General features: G+C 41.1%; 1 protein-coding gene across 4 annotated transcripts in view; it reads right to left on the bottom strand.

Moving 5' to 3' along the window:
- Positions 1-4,446: 4,446 nt before the first annotated feature.
- LOC135189415 (putative N-acetylated-alpha-linked acidic dipeptidase) overlaps positions 4,447-15,196 on the bottom strand; it is a 34,789-nt gene continuing 24,039 nt past the window's right edge. For 3 of the 4 annotated variants that reach the window (XM_064169763.1, XM_064169774.1, XM_064169785.1), the window contains 7 exons: positions 14,661-14,728; positions 13,061-13,152; positions 11,405-11,495; positions 10,379-10,643; positions 9,016-9,097; positions 6,830-6,922; positions 4,447-5,754 (listed from right to left, as the gene is read on the bottom strand). In XM_064169763.1, the coding sequence (XP_064025833.1) occupies positions 5,565-5,754; positions 6,830-6,922; positions 9,016-9,097; positions 10,379-10,643; positions 11,405-11,495; positions 13,061-13,152; positions 14,661-14,728 (881 nt within the window). In that variant the 3' untranslated portion in view covers positions 4,447-5,564. Of the gene's footprint in view, positions 5,755-6,829; positions 6,923-9,015; positions 9,098-10,378; positions 10,644-11,404; positions 11,496-13,060; positions 13,153-14,660; positions 14,729-15,196 lie in introns of those variants that run through there. The other variant, XR_010308069.1, reaches the window with a different exon arrangement.

The raw sequence follows: 15,196 nt of genomic DNA, 5'->3' as shown, positions 1-15,196 counted from the left end.
TTGGTACTATTAGGCAGGTCTCCCCTGAGCCTCCTCTTCTCCAGGCTAAACAGCCCCAGCTCCCTCAGCCTCTCCTCACAGGGCTGTGTTCCAGGCCCCTCACCAGCTTCATCACCCTTCTCTGGACACGTTCCAGTATCTCAACATCTCTCTTGAATTGAGGGCCCCAGAACTGGACACAGGACTCAAGTTGTGGCCTGACGAGTGCTGAGTACAGGGGACTCCTTGTAGGACACTTAGTCCTACTTGCCACACTGTTCCTGATGCAGGCCAGGATGCCATTGGCTCTCTTGGCCACCTGAGCACACTGCTGGCTCATCTTCAGCTACTGTCTACCAGTATCCCCAGGTCCCTTTCTGCCTGGCTGCTCTCCAGCCATTCTGTCCCCAGCATGTACAGCTGCTTGGGGTTGTTGTGGCCAAAGTATAGAACCCTGCACTTGGCCTTGTTAAATCTCATCCCATTAGCCTCTGCCCACCCTACAAAAAAAAGTCCAAACTACAGACAACCCCAGCCTCATATTGAGCTCAGAAGTGGTGAGAATTGCTCATGTTGACATTGAAGTGAGATTCAGCTAAAGCTAACAGAATTTGCAGAGAGTTAATAAAAGTACCCCTTGTAAACTAGAAAAGCTCCCAAACTGGCAAGGATACACATGTCAAATGAAAAACTAGCATGCACTTCTGTGCTGAATGCATAATTATGCTTTGCAACCAATTAGCAAAACCAGCAACAGGACATAAAAAAAAAATTCCATAATTCATAAAACAAATGCCAGGGGTTGTAAATTGTAGGTTGTAGTTGCTCAGCAATGAGGCCCCAAAGGTTAAAATCTGCATCAAGAAAATTATGTTACTGTTGTGCTGCTTGACTTACTGTTTGACTAAGGCTGAAGTTGTGACCTGAGAGATCAAGGGCCCTGGTTTGTGGGAAAGGCAACTCTTGTGGGAAAAACGGTAACAGGGGAATCATAGAATCATAGAATCAACCAGGTTGGAAGAGACCTCCAAGATCATCCAGTCCAACCTAGCACCCAGCCCTAGCCAGTCAACTAGACCATGGCACTAAGTGCCTTATCCAGGCTTTTTTTGAATACCCCAAGGACAGCAACTCCACCACTCCCTGGGCAGCCCATTCCAATGCCAATCACTCTCTCTGTGAAGAACTTCCTCCTAACATCCAGCCTAGACCTCTCCCAGCACAACTTGAGACTGTGTCCCCTTGTTCTGTTTCTGGTTGCCTGGCAGAAGAGACTGACCCCTACCTGGCTACAACTTCCCTTTGGGTAGTTGTAGACAGAAATGAGGTCTGTCCTGAGCCTCCTCTTCTCCAGGCTGCACACCCCCAGCTCACTCAGCCTCTCCTCATAGGGCTGTGTGCCAGGCCTCTCACCAACTTCATCGCCTTTCGCTGGTCACATTCTATTATCTCAAATGTCCAAATACAATTTCAAATCAAGTTTCCTTCTGACTGCCAGTCTCCCAGACCTTTCTTACAGTCTCTGCACTTTATCTAACTACCAGATTAAAAGTGTAGTAAGTTTGGATGCTTTGAGCCAGTCTCTGTTTTCTCGAACTTCAGGAGTCCATTACCAGGTTACTGCTAAAATAAAGTTTACACTGTAGGCAGCTGACAAGTTCAGCTTGCAAACTTTGACCCTTTCTTCTCCAGGAGAAAATCACCCAGTGAAGCAGAGAGAGTAGAGGACTGTGCACTGAACATAAACAAAATTCTATATTCCAGCACGTACAAGAAGTTTCTCAAGAAGGCAGAACTGGCCTCTTCAGTGGTGCATGACAGGAGGATGAGAAACAACAGCCCTAAACTGAAACAAAAGAGGTTATGGTTATAAATAAAAGTTTTTCCATCCTGAGGGCAGTGGATTACGTAGCACAGAGAGGTGATGTGTTCTCCATCCTTGGAGGTTTTCAAGACTGGACTCAGTGAAACTCAGTTTGACCTTGGAGCAAGAGTTTCGAATAGAGACCTGCTGAGCTCTCCTCCAACCCTACAACAATCCTGTGCTTGTGTTATATTCTTCCCCCTGACTTTTGGAGCTAACTGGAATACAATTTACTCTGACTCAGCCTGTAAAGTTGGATACTCTGCTCCACTACAGTTTCGTCTGTGGCCCAGCAGCACACTTCACACTGCTCATATGAGCAGAGATGAGCATAGGTCCCATCACAAAGATCATGACTAGTAGTGATTGGTTTGTCTCAGATCAACCAAACACCTGAAGTAAGATTTATGTTGACAACACTTTAATCTAGAAATTATGCTGTCAACAGACTTTCCAGATGAATTGACATTGACATTGCTGGTTTCATGACAGCAAGGATTCATTTTAGTACAAATAAAGTTACTACTTTTTCCACACAGAGATATTCTTCCACTGCCTTTGATTTAGACTCCTAGTGCATAGCATGGTTATTGTTGCTTGTGGAAGCCTCTGGAAAATTTGGAAAGCATTCAATTCCTGATCATATGATAGAAAATACTTTCTCCAAAACATATCACTGCTTTTTTATTTCACCTCCCCATTTAATGTAATTGCTCAAATTGGAAAGGATGCTGTCTACAGTGCCAGTGTCTTGTAGGTTCTTCTGTCTGCTTATCAAATACTTCTAAAGTCATCTGCTACTGCATACAAATCAGTAACTTGGTGACTTTATTTGCAGTAATTATAAAAGCTAAATGAGTGTTTCCAAGGAGCTTTCTTGAATCAGGATGTTAGTTCTTCCAAGTGTTAATTTTAACACATTCAGAAGATAAAAGATTATAGTAAACAACTGCTAATGACCATCTCTAGCTGAAAGCATCTAGTCACATGAAAAGCTGGGTCATGTTAGATTATCAATGAACTAAACACTTCAACATAGTTGGTTGATTTGGGGTTTTGTTCTTATTAACAATGGGTTTTAGATTTCTTTTTTTACTTAAATCAACAGTCTCTATTGGCCAATTACTATGGAGTAATATCACAGCTTAGGAGCCAAAGCAGCTAATGTGGTCAAGATCAGCTGGCAGTGTTAAGGGTGAATTTCAACTTGCTGTAGTAGTCTAGAAAAAAAACACACCATTTTTAATGTTGTTTAAAGTTCTACTTCACTGAAGGTGAATTAGCACATAAACCTTACCCTGATTTCTTGTATAGGAAAGGATTTCACATGCAGGGCATGAGTTAGCTAATAACTATACCCCTGAGATACCCTGACAGATCTAACAAAGAACACAGGTGCTTAGAAGTTATCTGGCTACTCTCTAGGCTTTCCCTAGTAGACTACTTCACAGCACAGATGTCCTTGCTCATACAGCTGTTCCATAGCTAGTAGGCTGAACATGAGGCAGCAGTGTGCCCAGGTGGCCAAGAGAACCAATGGCATCCTGGCCTGAATCAGGAGCAGTGTGGCCAGTAGGACAAGGGAGGTTATTCTGCCCCTGTACTCAGCACTGGTCAGGCCACACCTCGAGTACTGTGTCCAGTTCTGGGCCCCTCAATTCAAGAGAGATGTTGAGGTGCTGCAACATGTCCAGAGAAGGGTGACAAAGCTGGTGAGGGGCCTGGAACACAAACCCTATGAGGAGAGGCTGAGGGAGCTGGGGTTGTTTAGCCTGGAGAAGAGGAGGCCAACGGGGGACATCATTGCTGTCTGCAACTAGCTGAATGGAGAATGTAGGCAGGTGGGGGTTGGTCTCTTCTCCCAGACAACCAGCAACAGGACAAGGGGACACAGTCTCAAGTTGTGCTGGGGAAGTATAGGCTGGATGTTAGGAGGAAGTTCTTGCCAGAGAGAGTGATTGGCATTGGAATGGGCTGCCCAGGGAGGTGGTGGAGTCACTGTCCCTGGAGGTGCTCAAGAAGAGACTGGATGAGGCACTTAGTGCCATGGTCTAGTTGACTGGCTAGGGCTGGGTGCTAGGTTGGACTGGATGCTCTTGGAGGTCTCTTCCAACCTGGTTGATTCTATGATTCTATGATCTGGGAGTCTGACACTTCAGTTCATTCTCCTTATCAATAGAAAAATACTCTTTTTGTATCCATCTGGTGAAGAGAAGCTGTTCATTGCCACCTGACACTGCAAAGTGGATTTGTGTTGTTACTCTCTTGACTGCTGCAGACAGCAGATCCTCTTGGTTAACCTGACCAATGATCTAAACTAACTGGGCTGCTTTTGCCAGAGGTGGATTATAGGCCATCATCATGAATTCTCCACTGGCTAAAGGTGCAGTGGAGTCACCAGCTGAGATAAAACAGAGACAGCAATGTCTCCTATCAGCACAACTAGATCTGAGGAAGAAAAGTCTCCAGGGTTTTACTCCAATTACTTTTGCAAAAACATGAGAATAACTGGGCAGTAACTGGTTGTAAGAGCACTTCCCAGTGTATAATGAACTGGATTATTTTATGAGAAAGACCAACAGTTAAGTAAAATAAAGACTATATTAACTTGCCTAAAGGGATTTAATGTGAGCAGTAGAAACATTTATGAATAAATGAGGTAGTAAGCAAAAGAAAAAATCTACCACAATACTGAAAACCATCAGACTGTGGGACAGTCTTCTACGTAATGTTGGTGGCCTCAGCTAAACTGGCAGATCAAATTACACAAAATATGTTTAGTAATCCTCTAGTGGCAGTGTCAGATGAAGGGATTTGATATTCTGAGATTTTTCTGCCTAATCTTAGTTGTCCTACTGTAGTCCTTTGAGCAGCCTCTCGTATGAATAAAATGCACGGCAAAACCAGAAGTACAGACTCGACAAAGACAGCAAGAATTTAGACTTTTGGACTAAGGACCTGATGAATTTTCTTTGTTTCCAATGTATTAAAAATACAAGGCATGGCAGGGGTAGATTTTGGATAAAAGAGTAAGAGTAGGTGTTTGTCTCAAAAGGCATGTTTTGTGAGGTGGTTACACATCTGACAAGATGCACTGCCTTCATTTTACTCTGGTGACTAGAAGGCACCGTGCTTAACTTTATTTGCAAACAGCTGCAAATCTCAGCATATGAAGAGAAGAGCAACATGGATGAGTATTCTGGACTGGCTGCCCAAAACTCATTACTCAAAATGACAGTTTTCCCATCTTCATACATGATAATTTGTGTAAAAGGAGAAATGGAAGGGCTGTCTTGGAGTACAATTTTACAACTTCAAGGTAAATTAAAGAAAAAATCAACAAAATTAGAAAAGTAATAGAATTAAATGACTTCTGGTTTCCTCATACCATGGGTACTGCTGTAATAATCAAGCTAGGAAAATTCAAGGCTCTGAAAAAAAATCCAGTGGTTAGCAACTCTTAAATATGAAGCTGAGAGAAAACATGAAACTGTTTCACCCTCACTTCAGAAGTCATCTGAAGCCTGAGCTCTCTACTGGAGGACATTACCTTGTTAGCACTGACAATTGCATTCCACTTGGCCATAATACTTGTAAAGAGACAGATTTTTTGGGTTTTGTGTTCTTTGTAATAATCATCCTAGTGTTTCAAAATGCTCTATTTTTAAGGCTTCTGCAAACTGTCATATGTAGTCTTTGTTGATGATTACATTATTGATATTTATGCTACTTCTTTCAGTGTCCCTGCTGCTGCTTGTACGGTGAAGGCTGCAATGGAAATCTGCCTCTTAACTTCTTCCCAGGCTTCTTGTTGGTCAGCTTTGTTTTCAATGTCAAACATGGCATCATAGATTCCTGGGAATGATTCTCCTACATATTTGTTATGGCTGCTTGGAGCAAAGATGATGTGCCTGTAAGAAAGTTGAAGGAAAAAATAACTTTCTGTGTCAGAAAAATACAACATATTATTGAACAGACCTAAACAACATATTGAACAAAATACACTGGATATATTGAACAAAATACAACATATTATCTGAACAAAATTAAACTTTCTACATCATATGTTAAATTCTTGACACTGAAGATGTAAAGAAGATTACTGCAGCAATACTAGCTATCATTTATGAAGCAATAAAATGACATAAAATACATTACTCCACCTAAATTCCAGAACATCATAGCTAAGAAGTGAGATAAAGTTGACCAAAGTATTTTCCTTTCCCTCATTTTAGGTAAAATAGGAGGATAAAAAAAAAAAAAAAGCTAGCTTCTTTTCTCACAGATAGACACAACCTCCAACAGATGCAGGCATGCTTTGAGGTAGGGAAGCTGATGCTTCAACAACAGACTGTTCTCAGCAGAATCTATGGGTGGTACAACGATTATAAATCTTAAGTTCTCTTTCTACCGTTTATTTTCAGTGGATCTTTTAGTGGAAACAGTACTGTTTTGAATTATGCAGACTGATAAAAGGACCAAAAAGCTAGAACTGACTTGATTATTCTACCTCTCAAACAAGATTTACTTCTTGAATTGCATGAAGGCACTACTGAATTCTCTGCTGCCGATGTAGTGCCCTCTATGCTGTATTTGCTAGCATGACTGTTCTGCTATAATTTATCTCTAAAGAACTGTAGACACTTCAGTTTTATCCTATTTCCATTTCAAATCATAGTAACTTCCTAAAGATCCCTTACCACTGGAATTACTTGAACTGAGTCCAGGGCCAAATCACATAAATCAATAGAAATAAGTTTACTGATCTAAACAGGCTTCCAAGAAGACTTTTTCTTATTCTGTATAGTCTATCTCACTGCAGTTTCCCCTAATGTTTCCCCTTTTCAATCTTTGTCCTATTTTATCTATTTTGCCACATTTACTAAAATCATTACAATTCCATGTACAGACCTGTAAATATTAAAGGAATTATTCACAGGGTGCTCCCTGTTGAGTGAAATAAAGCAAAAAATAACTCTTTCTTACCTATAGAATGGCCTGCCAGGTAACCCAAGAGGATCGATGAAAGCCCTTTCTAGAAACATGAGCTGATCATTTAGTGATCTCACAGCAAGTAGGCTGAAAGGAAAAAAGAGGAATATGTTAGCTACAGAGTCTTTGGCTCGCTCTCATCCTGTGCACCAATGTACATAGTACTGGATTTATGAAGGACAATAAATCCAAGATGTTGAACTTAAATGTAACTTAAGTGTATCCCCTCCCTGTCAGCTGCACAACAGAAGTATCCTGATCTGTACTGTGAGACAGTCTGGTTAATAACCTGAAAGTCTCTTAAAGGTGTTTTTAAGGGCTAAGGAATAGCGTTTTTCATGTTGTATCTTATTCCTTTATTGTCTTTTCATTGGGACACTTGGGCACTTCTTTTGTACAACAGCTTTGTGAAGACTGTATTTTCCACAAAGCCAGCCAGCTGCAAATTACAGCAATAAAATCACATTTATCTTCATGTAAGACCACAACATCTGAGAAACAGGAAGCTTATGATGTCAGAATCATCTTTTGAATCATCCAAGAATTGTGTTTTTCTGATGGCAGACTGTAAATTCCCTAGAGCAGAGACCATCTGTGTCTGTGTGCTTTGAACAGCTCTGAGCATACTACTGATGCTTAACAAATAAAAGAACTGTGAAAAGGAATATGCTGAATATATGTAGGTATGGTAGTTTACATCCAAAGTAACTTATTGCAGAGCTTCAAAGGCAGTCACCAATTAAAAAGAAACAACACAGAGTAAAATTTATATCACAGTAAGCCTACAGCAACTCTACTACTATCAATAAAATTGTTTGAGGTTTCATAAAATTATAGAATCAACCAGGTTGGAAGAGACCTCCAAGATCATCCAGGCCAACCTAGCACCCAGCCCTAGCCAGTCAACTAGACCATGGCACTAAGTGCCTCAGCCAGGCTTTGTTTGAATGCCTCCAGGCATGGCTACTCCACCACCTCCCTGGGCAGCCCATTCCAATGCCAATCACTCTCTCTGGCAACAACTTCCTCCTAACAGCCAGCCTACACCTCCCTTGGCACCACTTGAGACTGTGTCCCCTTGTTCTGCTGCTGGTTGGTTGCCTGGCAGAAGAGACCAACCCCCACCTGGCTACAACCTCCCTTCAGGTAGTTGTAGACAGCAATGAGGTCACCCCTGAGCCTCCTCTTCTCCAGGCTAAACGACCCCAGCTCCCTCAGCCTCTCTTCAGAGGGCTGGGCTTCAGGCCTCTCACCAGCTTCATCGCCTTTCTCTGGACACATTCCAGTATCTCAACATCTCTCTTGAATTGAGGATGCAAATGGAAACCAAAACTGGTTATCTGAATGAATGCTTAGATTTAGGCTATCCATCAATGAAAGCCACTTTGAAAACATCCCACACATGTCATAAGTCATAGATGTCATATTTTACACAAGGAATTATTGTTGACTTATTTAGCTTGAAAGCTGCTGCCAATAAAAAGATAGGGTTTATTCTCATTTAGTCATCCATAAGGGTAAGCATATGGCTAAACAAGATTCTTCCAAAGAAAGGTAGCATACAGATATGTATATACATAGGCATGGCCTACGAAGAGTAAATTAAGAATCAAGTGCAAATTAGGCCTTTTGGCACAGGTGGCACATGGAATTCTTTGACAGCTTGTCAAAAAGCTCACCCCATGGTACAACTATTCTATTTTCCTTTTCATGAAGTACCAGTATCTTGAAAACTTGAGTGCTGGCAAACAAAGATAGTGAGCCAAGATTTGTTCTTTAATGATAATTCAGTAACAACATCTTGGGATACATCTCTGCTTTCAGTTACACACCTGAACTGGCTCTGCTCATGCTAAGCAGCATTCTAGTCACATCCACCTACCATCCTGGCACTACTCCTCTGATGAAGAGTTGGCACTAATTAACTTGGACACTTTTTAAAGTTAACATGGCTAGATTCTCAGGTTCTGCAGTGTCTCTGATGTCCACTAATTCAACATTTTTGTACTTTGTTTCCTAGATTAACCAGATCCTTAAACAAGAGAGTCCATAAGGACTTAAAACGAAAGAAAGAATTTTTAGTCACTGAGGTCATTCAGGGGATGAAATTCCCTTTGAGCCCAGAGGACTTGTATTGACCATGCTGTATTTGACTAGAAGAAAAAAAGCATTAAACTTACTTATTGGTGTCTATTTGTTGCAGTCTCTCATGAAAGCTAGCAGCAACTTCTGTAAAATTTTTCACAGCAGAAAAGAGAGCATCTAGAGGGAGCAAGAAGAAGTATTTAACCTTAAACTCTGAGGGAAACACTAAACAAATCAAATTGTTCAAAACAAAGAGTTTTTCACTGTGATCGCTACCTGTCAATTCTCACTGAATGAAAATGAGATGACCTCATATTCCTACATTAAAAACTATCACAACATCACAGTATCACCAAGGTTGGAAGAGACCTCACAGATCATCAAGTCCAACCCATTACCACAGAGCTCAAGGCTAGACCATAGCACCAAGTGCCACGTCCAATCCCACCTTGAACAGCTCCAGAGACGGTGACTCCACCACCTCCCCGGGTAGCCCATTCCAGTAGCCAATGACTCTCTCAGTGAAGAACTTTCTCCTCACCTCAAGCCTAAACTATGTGATGGTGTGTAAGAACTTGCCCTGGAGACAGTAGAAATCAATATTTTTGTGAACATTGTTTGTCATTTGCTACTTGAAGAATGTACAGAAATATACACTAGAGCATGAGTTTCCAGAGTAGAGCAGTCAGAGATTCTGTAAATCCCAACGTTCTGTATTTTACTGATATGTTTCTCCACACAGAAGTGAATTTTGAGAAAGGCTGAGAGTATCTGTGTGTGCATGTGCACATATGCCTACCTGATACTGGTCATTAGCAGCCAAGTCCTAAATGGAATACTGTATATTGTTGCAAATAAAACAAAGGCTTCTCAGGCAGGAGGCATATTGTGAACCTCTCTTGCCTGACTAAGGCCCAAGGGAAACTTAATGGTGCTTGCTCTTGTCATCATGTACCCATAAACTGAAATAAAAGATCTGACTGGATTTAAGAAAAATGGTTTTACTCTGAGGGCAACTAAGCACTATGGTCCAGACAGCTCTGTAGTCTCTGTCTTTGGAGGTTTACATGGCATAAAGCTGATCCTGCCTTTGGCAGGTAGTCCTAAAGACCTCCTGAGGTTCCTCTCAGCATTCTTATCATTACCTTATGATCCTGTAATCAGGGTTGGACAAATAATTATCCAATACTATAAGCTGCAAAGCAGTGTGACATTTTTAAAGGACCAAGACAAAGGTATCTTGTTGATGACCCATGCACAGGTCAAAGAACATGTGACTCTAAGTGTCAGTTCTACTTGGCAGTGGCATAGCCTCTACACAGGCATACTAGTGACAAGATACTTCAAATCATTGAAGGGTGTGGTTCTTGCTTTCTTTACTGTTCCTACTGCAGATGGTTTAAAACTGGTCATCACTAAGACATATTAAGGAGCACTGTGATTAAAGACCGTACGTACCAAAGGACACGTTGTATGTTGCTAGTTTCTCTTCATGATTCCTTGACAAATTATAGATGATGTGAGCATAGTTGCTCACAGCTGATGCATAATCTCTGCAGTCAAAAGGAAGCACAACGGAGTTGGCCAGTTCAAAAACCAGCCCTCCCCGTACCTGAGCTACTGTTAGGTGATTCTTGAAAGTGGGATCATAAAACTGCTCCACAATTTCATAGGTTTCATAGACACTGTGGTAAACTGGATAGCTGCTATATTTTTCTACATCCTGAAACAAACAAACCCATTATTCAGCTGTGGATATTTCATTTTTGCTGTGGGATTCAAGGCACTGTAACATTTTCAAGTCGTACTAATCTTATGCAGCCACTACAGACAGTTGAATGAGAAGAACTGCTCTCTCTTAGACATCAACCTGTGATGAAATGAATGGCTGTTTAGAGCTATTCCCTCCACTGATCATGTACAGAGCCTATGGAAGGCAGCTGAGAACTGACACATAACTTTTTGTTGGCTGAATTAAGGTGAGATTGCCCTTTCTCTCTTTGCTTGTCATTTCTCTCTTCGCAGTCATTTCTGTTTGTGTCTTTGGATATGCCTTTGCAGGGGAAAAGACCACACTGAATAGGCTGTTCCTTGAACATTTCTCAAGTCTCATCTCACACTACGCTCCAGAGTCAAACATATTTTCCATAAAACCATTTTGAACCACTTTGAATTCAAAGCTTCATAACTTACTACAAATCATTCAGAAATCACCATAAACAACTCATAAGCATTCACCAACCATATGTGATTTTGAGCCCATCCATTTATCTTGAGCAAAGATTCTTTCATCTGACTGACACTAAGACGAACATTGCTGCTTATTAAATATTTCTGTGGTAGCAGCACATAGGATTCTAGTAACAAACTGGGACCCCACTCTGGCACACTGAACTGAACTTCAAAATGCTGGCAGTCTAAAAAGCTCAATTAGAGGTGATATTATTCAGGCAGTTACAGATAAACACAAAGGCACAGACTTACCCAGTTTTTACTGTAACGTGCTCTGCCTGAAGCGATGCCAAGACGTTGAAAAAAGACTTCAAAGTCATTGCCAGAACCCAGTTTATTTATTCTTTTGACAAGAAAGAAGAAAATGCCTTGAGTAACAATAATTAAAGCACAATTTTAATTTGCTTACAACTACTGTGGCAATCCTTCATTCTGCACTGGTAGCCACTACACATTCTTTCCCTAGTACCCTCTTTCTGACATGATCATGACTTGCCTGTGACCTCTACATTACATGCACCTCATCAGCTGCACTCTTGGAGGAGCAGTGTCATCATTTTCAAGGGCAGAGAAATAAGACTCTCAAGAGGAGAACTTAACTCACTGCCTTTAATCACTGAGAATATCCAGTGACTTTCCTTCTGCTGAACTTCAACTACCCCGAGCTCTCAGTGCAGAGAAATCACAACAGTACCATCAAGGCTCCATGGAACAGAATAGGCCTTTAATATTGTAGAGAGAAACTCTGATAAACTTGAGGGACAAGTGTTCCAAAGTCACACCTCTTATGCTCCCCAACTATGCAAATTCAAAAGCCTTTCAGGAGACTAAGTGCAAGGGAGCACTGCTGAGTTAGCATCTTGTGTGCCTGCCTCTGGCTTGTGCTACCACCTTTATTTGTCTAAATCTCTATAAACTGCACAAATATGTAAAGCCTCCTATCTATGCCACAATGGCAAGCTCACAAAACTGCTGTACAATGGTGTATCAGCTGCAATCTCTAAAACTCTGGCATCTACACCATAGAATCATAGAATCAACCAGGTTGGAAGAGACCTCCAAGATCATCCAGTCCAACCTAGCACCCAGCCCTAGACAGTCAACTAGACCACGGCTCTAAGTGCCTCATCCAGTCTTGAAGACCTCCAGGGACACTGACTCCACCACTTCCCTGGGCAGACCATTCCAATGGGAAATCACTCTCTCTGTGAAGAACTTCCTCCTAACATCCAGCCTATACTTTCCCCGGCACAACTTGAGACTGTGTCCCCTTGTTCTGTTGCTGGTTGCCTGGGAGAAGAGGCCACCCCCCACCTGACTACAATGTCCCTTCAGGTAGTTGTAGACAGTAATAAGAACACCCCTGAGCCTCCTCTTTTCCAGGCTAAACAACCCCAGCTCCCTCAGCCTCTCCTCATAGGGTTTGTGTTCCAGGCCCTTCACCAGCTTTGTTGCCCTTCTCTGGACATGTTCCAGCACCTCAACATCTCTCTTGAATTGAGGGGCCCAGAACTGGACACAGCACTCAAGGTGTGGCCTGACCAGTGCTGAGTACAGGGGAAAAATAACCTCCCTTGTCCTACTGGCCACACTGTTCCTGATACAAGCCAGGATGCCATTGGCTCTCTTGGCCACCTGGGCACACTGCTCGCTCATCTTCAGCCTACTATCTATCAGTACCCACAGGTCCCTTTCCTCCTGGCTGCTCTCCAGCCACTCAGTCCCCAGCCTATAGCGCTGCTTGGTGTTGTTGTGGCCAAAGTGCAGAATCCTGCACTTGGCCTTGTTAAACCTCATCCCACCTGAGACTCAAACCATTTCTTCTAGGTGTTTGCTTTTTGAAGTGGCTATTTCTTTCTACAAGTCAAAGAAGCTTTTTTGTGTTATTTATCTTCATTCATCACTGACCTGGGAACATCACTGTATTCTCTTGATGGATTTTTTTGTAACCAGCTCTCATACAGAGATTTTCCTTCAAACCCCTCATCAGGACTTGGTATCTAGAAAAAGTATATCATAAAAGAAGATAAAGGGTACAGTTCTAAATGTTACCAAGCCATAAATTTACAACATGTGACCTCATAAAAGCTATGTTTTAGAGCAATGAATAAGTTACGGACTTAAGTCTCTCAACTTTTCTTCATTTCCATTTTAATATTTCAAATGTATAGCATTTTCCAGAGGAATTGTTGTTTTGCTAAAAAAAAAAGGTAAATTTAGATGGGAGACAAAACAGGGAAAGCAAAACATTTCAACTCAGTATTTAAATTTCACTATTTATGAAAATTTCAGACACTTAATTTAAATATTCAACACAAAAACCCCTCACAAAACCGAAGTTATTTTGTTTCACTTTGGCAGTAAATTTAAATTTTGTCTTGGTTCAATTAAAACCAGTTTCTATCTTGCTTTATTTCACACAAACTATTTCCATGGCTGCAGCAGTAACTACAGAGGGGCAATGTGTATACAGTATTTGGTGCTTATGTCACTGTAGTTGCTACAGAAGTATACAAATCATGGTAATAGTATAGCTCATTTCTATCCCTCCACATGCTTCAAACTACTAAGTAGGTTGAACACTGTGCATTTTTCCATCTTTTAATTGGTGGTTTTGTTATTAATACATAGACCTACTATCTAAGAATTATTCCATGATATGAATCAAAATAAAACTAATATATTTGGGTTTTTTGGTTGTGAAGTTAACTGCTCATTGAACAGCGCTAACACTTTTTGCCATAGATTGACTTCGGATGGGGACACATGGGATATGCTTCCTGATCAGTATTCTCCTCAGACACCAGCTACCAACAACCTCTGGTTACATGCATTCACCAGTCTTTGTTGCTGCTTCTCAGCTCAAGGAAGAGGTTACATAACTATGTTTACTGGTATTTAGGTCAACATTTTAATAATGGCTCTTGGTGTCCAAACTGAGACACTGCCGACCTAATTGCATTCTGGACATTGTGTTCTGGTAAGTGTTCTGGACTCCTGAACTTAGCACAGCCTGCCACAGGAACTAAAGGTGATTAGCTCTTCTGCTGTTCAAGACAGAAATATTTCTATCTGGGCACCTAATTTTAACAGAGTTAAATTTTATTCATTGTCTTTCAATTGCCAGAAATTTATTATACTGTGTTACATTTTCTTTACTCCTGTATCAGTTTAATGCAGCTTCCACAAGATAACAAATCAAAATATCAATTGGAAAAGACAGATACAGAGCAGTCATAAAATATATACTGTAGCTCAATGTACATTATAGAAATATATGAAATATAGACCTAGAAATTTAATTAAATGTTCATGCTTTAATACAGATGAACAGGGAAAAAATCCACAGAAATAAAAGCTTTTAGTACCAGCTTCTAAGACACACTCTGCAAGCAAGGGCCCTCTTACACTTAAGATGGTGAGGGTATTTCCTGACAAAGGTCCCTACCTTTTACTTACCAGTAAGTGAGCACTGAACATGCTGGCTAAAAACTGTAAGTGACATTACCTCTTTAGTCAGACTGTACACCAGTTTGTACATCAGTGGTGTGCAATCCACTCGTAGTGTGTAGTTGCCTGAAAAAAATACAAGTTATTTGCAGAAGCATATTCTACTCATCTGAACCCTCACACCATTATTTATTAATAAGAAAAGGACTAGAGAGCTATGCTTTCGACAAGGAACAAGCTGATTCTCCTTGCAGAAGAGTTCCTCTGTGATCTTGTCAGTGAATTTGTATTGTTTAGGGTGAATTACAGCCCAGCTTTAGAAGCAACCCTTAAGAACTTTACCTACGTCCCTGTGTTTACTATGCATGTTATAAGAGAGGAAGTTGACTAAAGAATTGCCACAGAACTGCTTATAGGGGCACAACACTTCTTGTCCTTCCACATGACTTCCCAAACAGTGTAGTTACTGTAACGGACTTTTTCCCTGGGGGAACAGGAATAACTGAAGGACACACTGTCATTGATTCTGGGTCACAGTTTCCTCCCCTATCTACTCCCAAACTAATGAGACAAAATTATCATATGGAAGCTTTC

This window comes from Pogoniulus pusillus, chromosome 3 (genome assembly GCF_015220805.1).
Source record: "Pogoniulus pusillus isolate bPogPus1 chromosome 3, bPogPus1.pri, whole genome shotgun sequence".
Classification (NCBI taxonomy): Eukaryota; Metazoa; Chordata; class Aves; order Piciformes; family Lybiidae; genus Pogoniulus; species Pogoniulus pusillus.
Note: the sequence above shows the minus strand (reverse complement) of the source record. Positions and strands in the feature narration are given on the sequence as shown.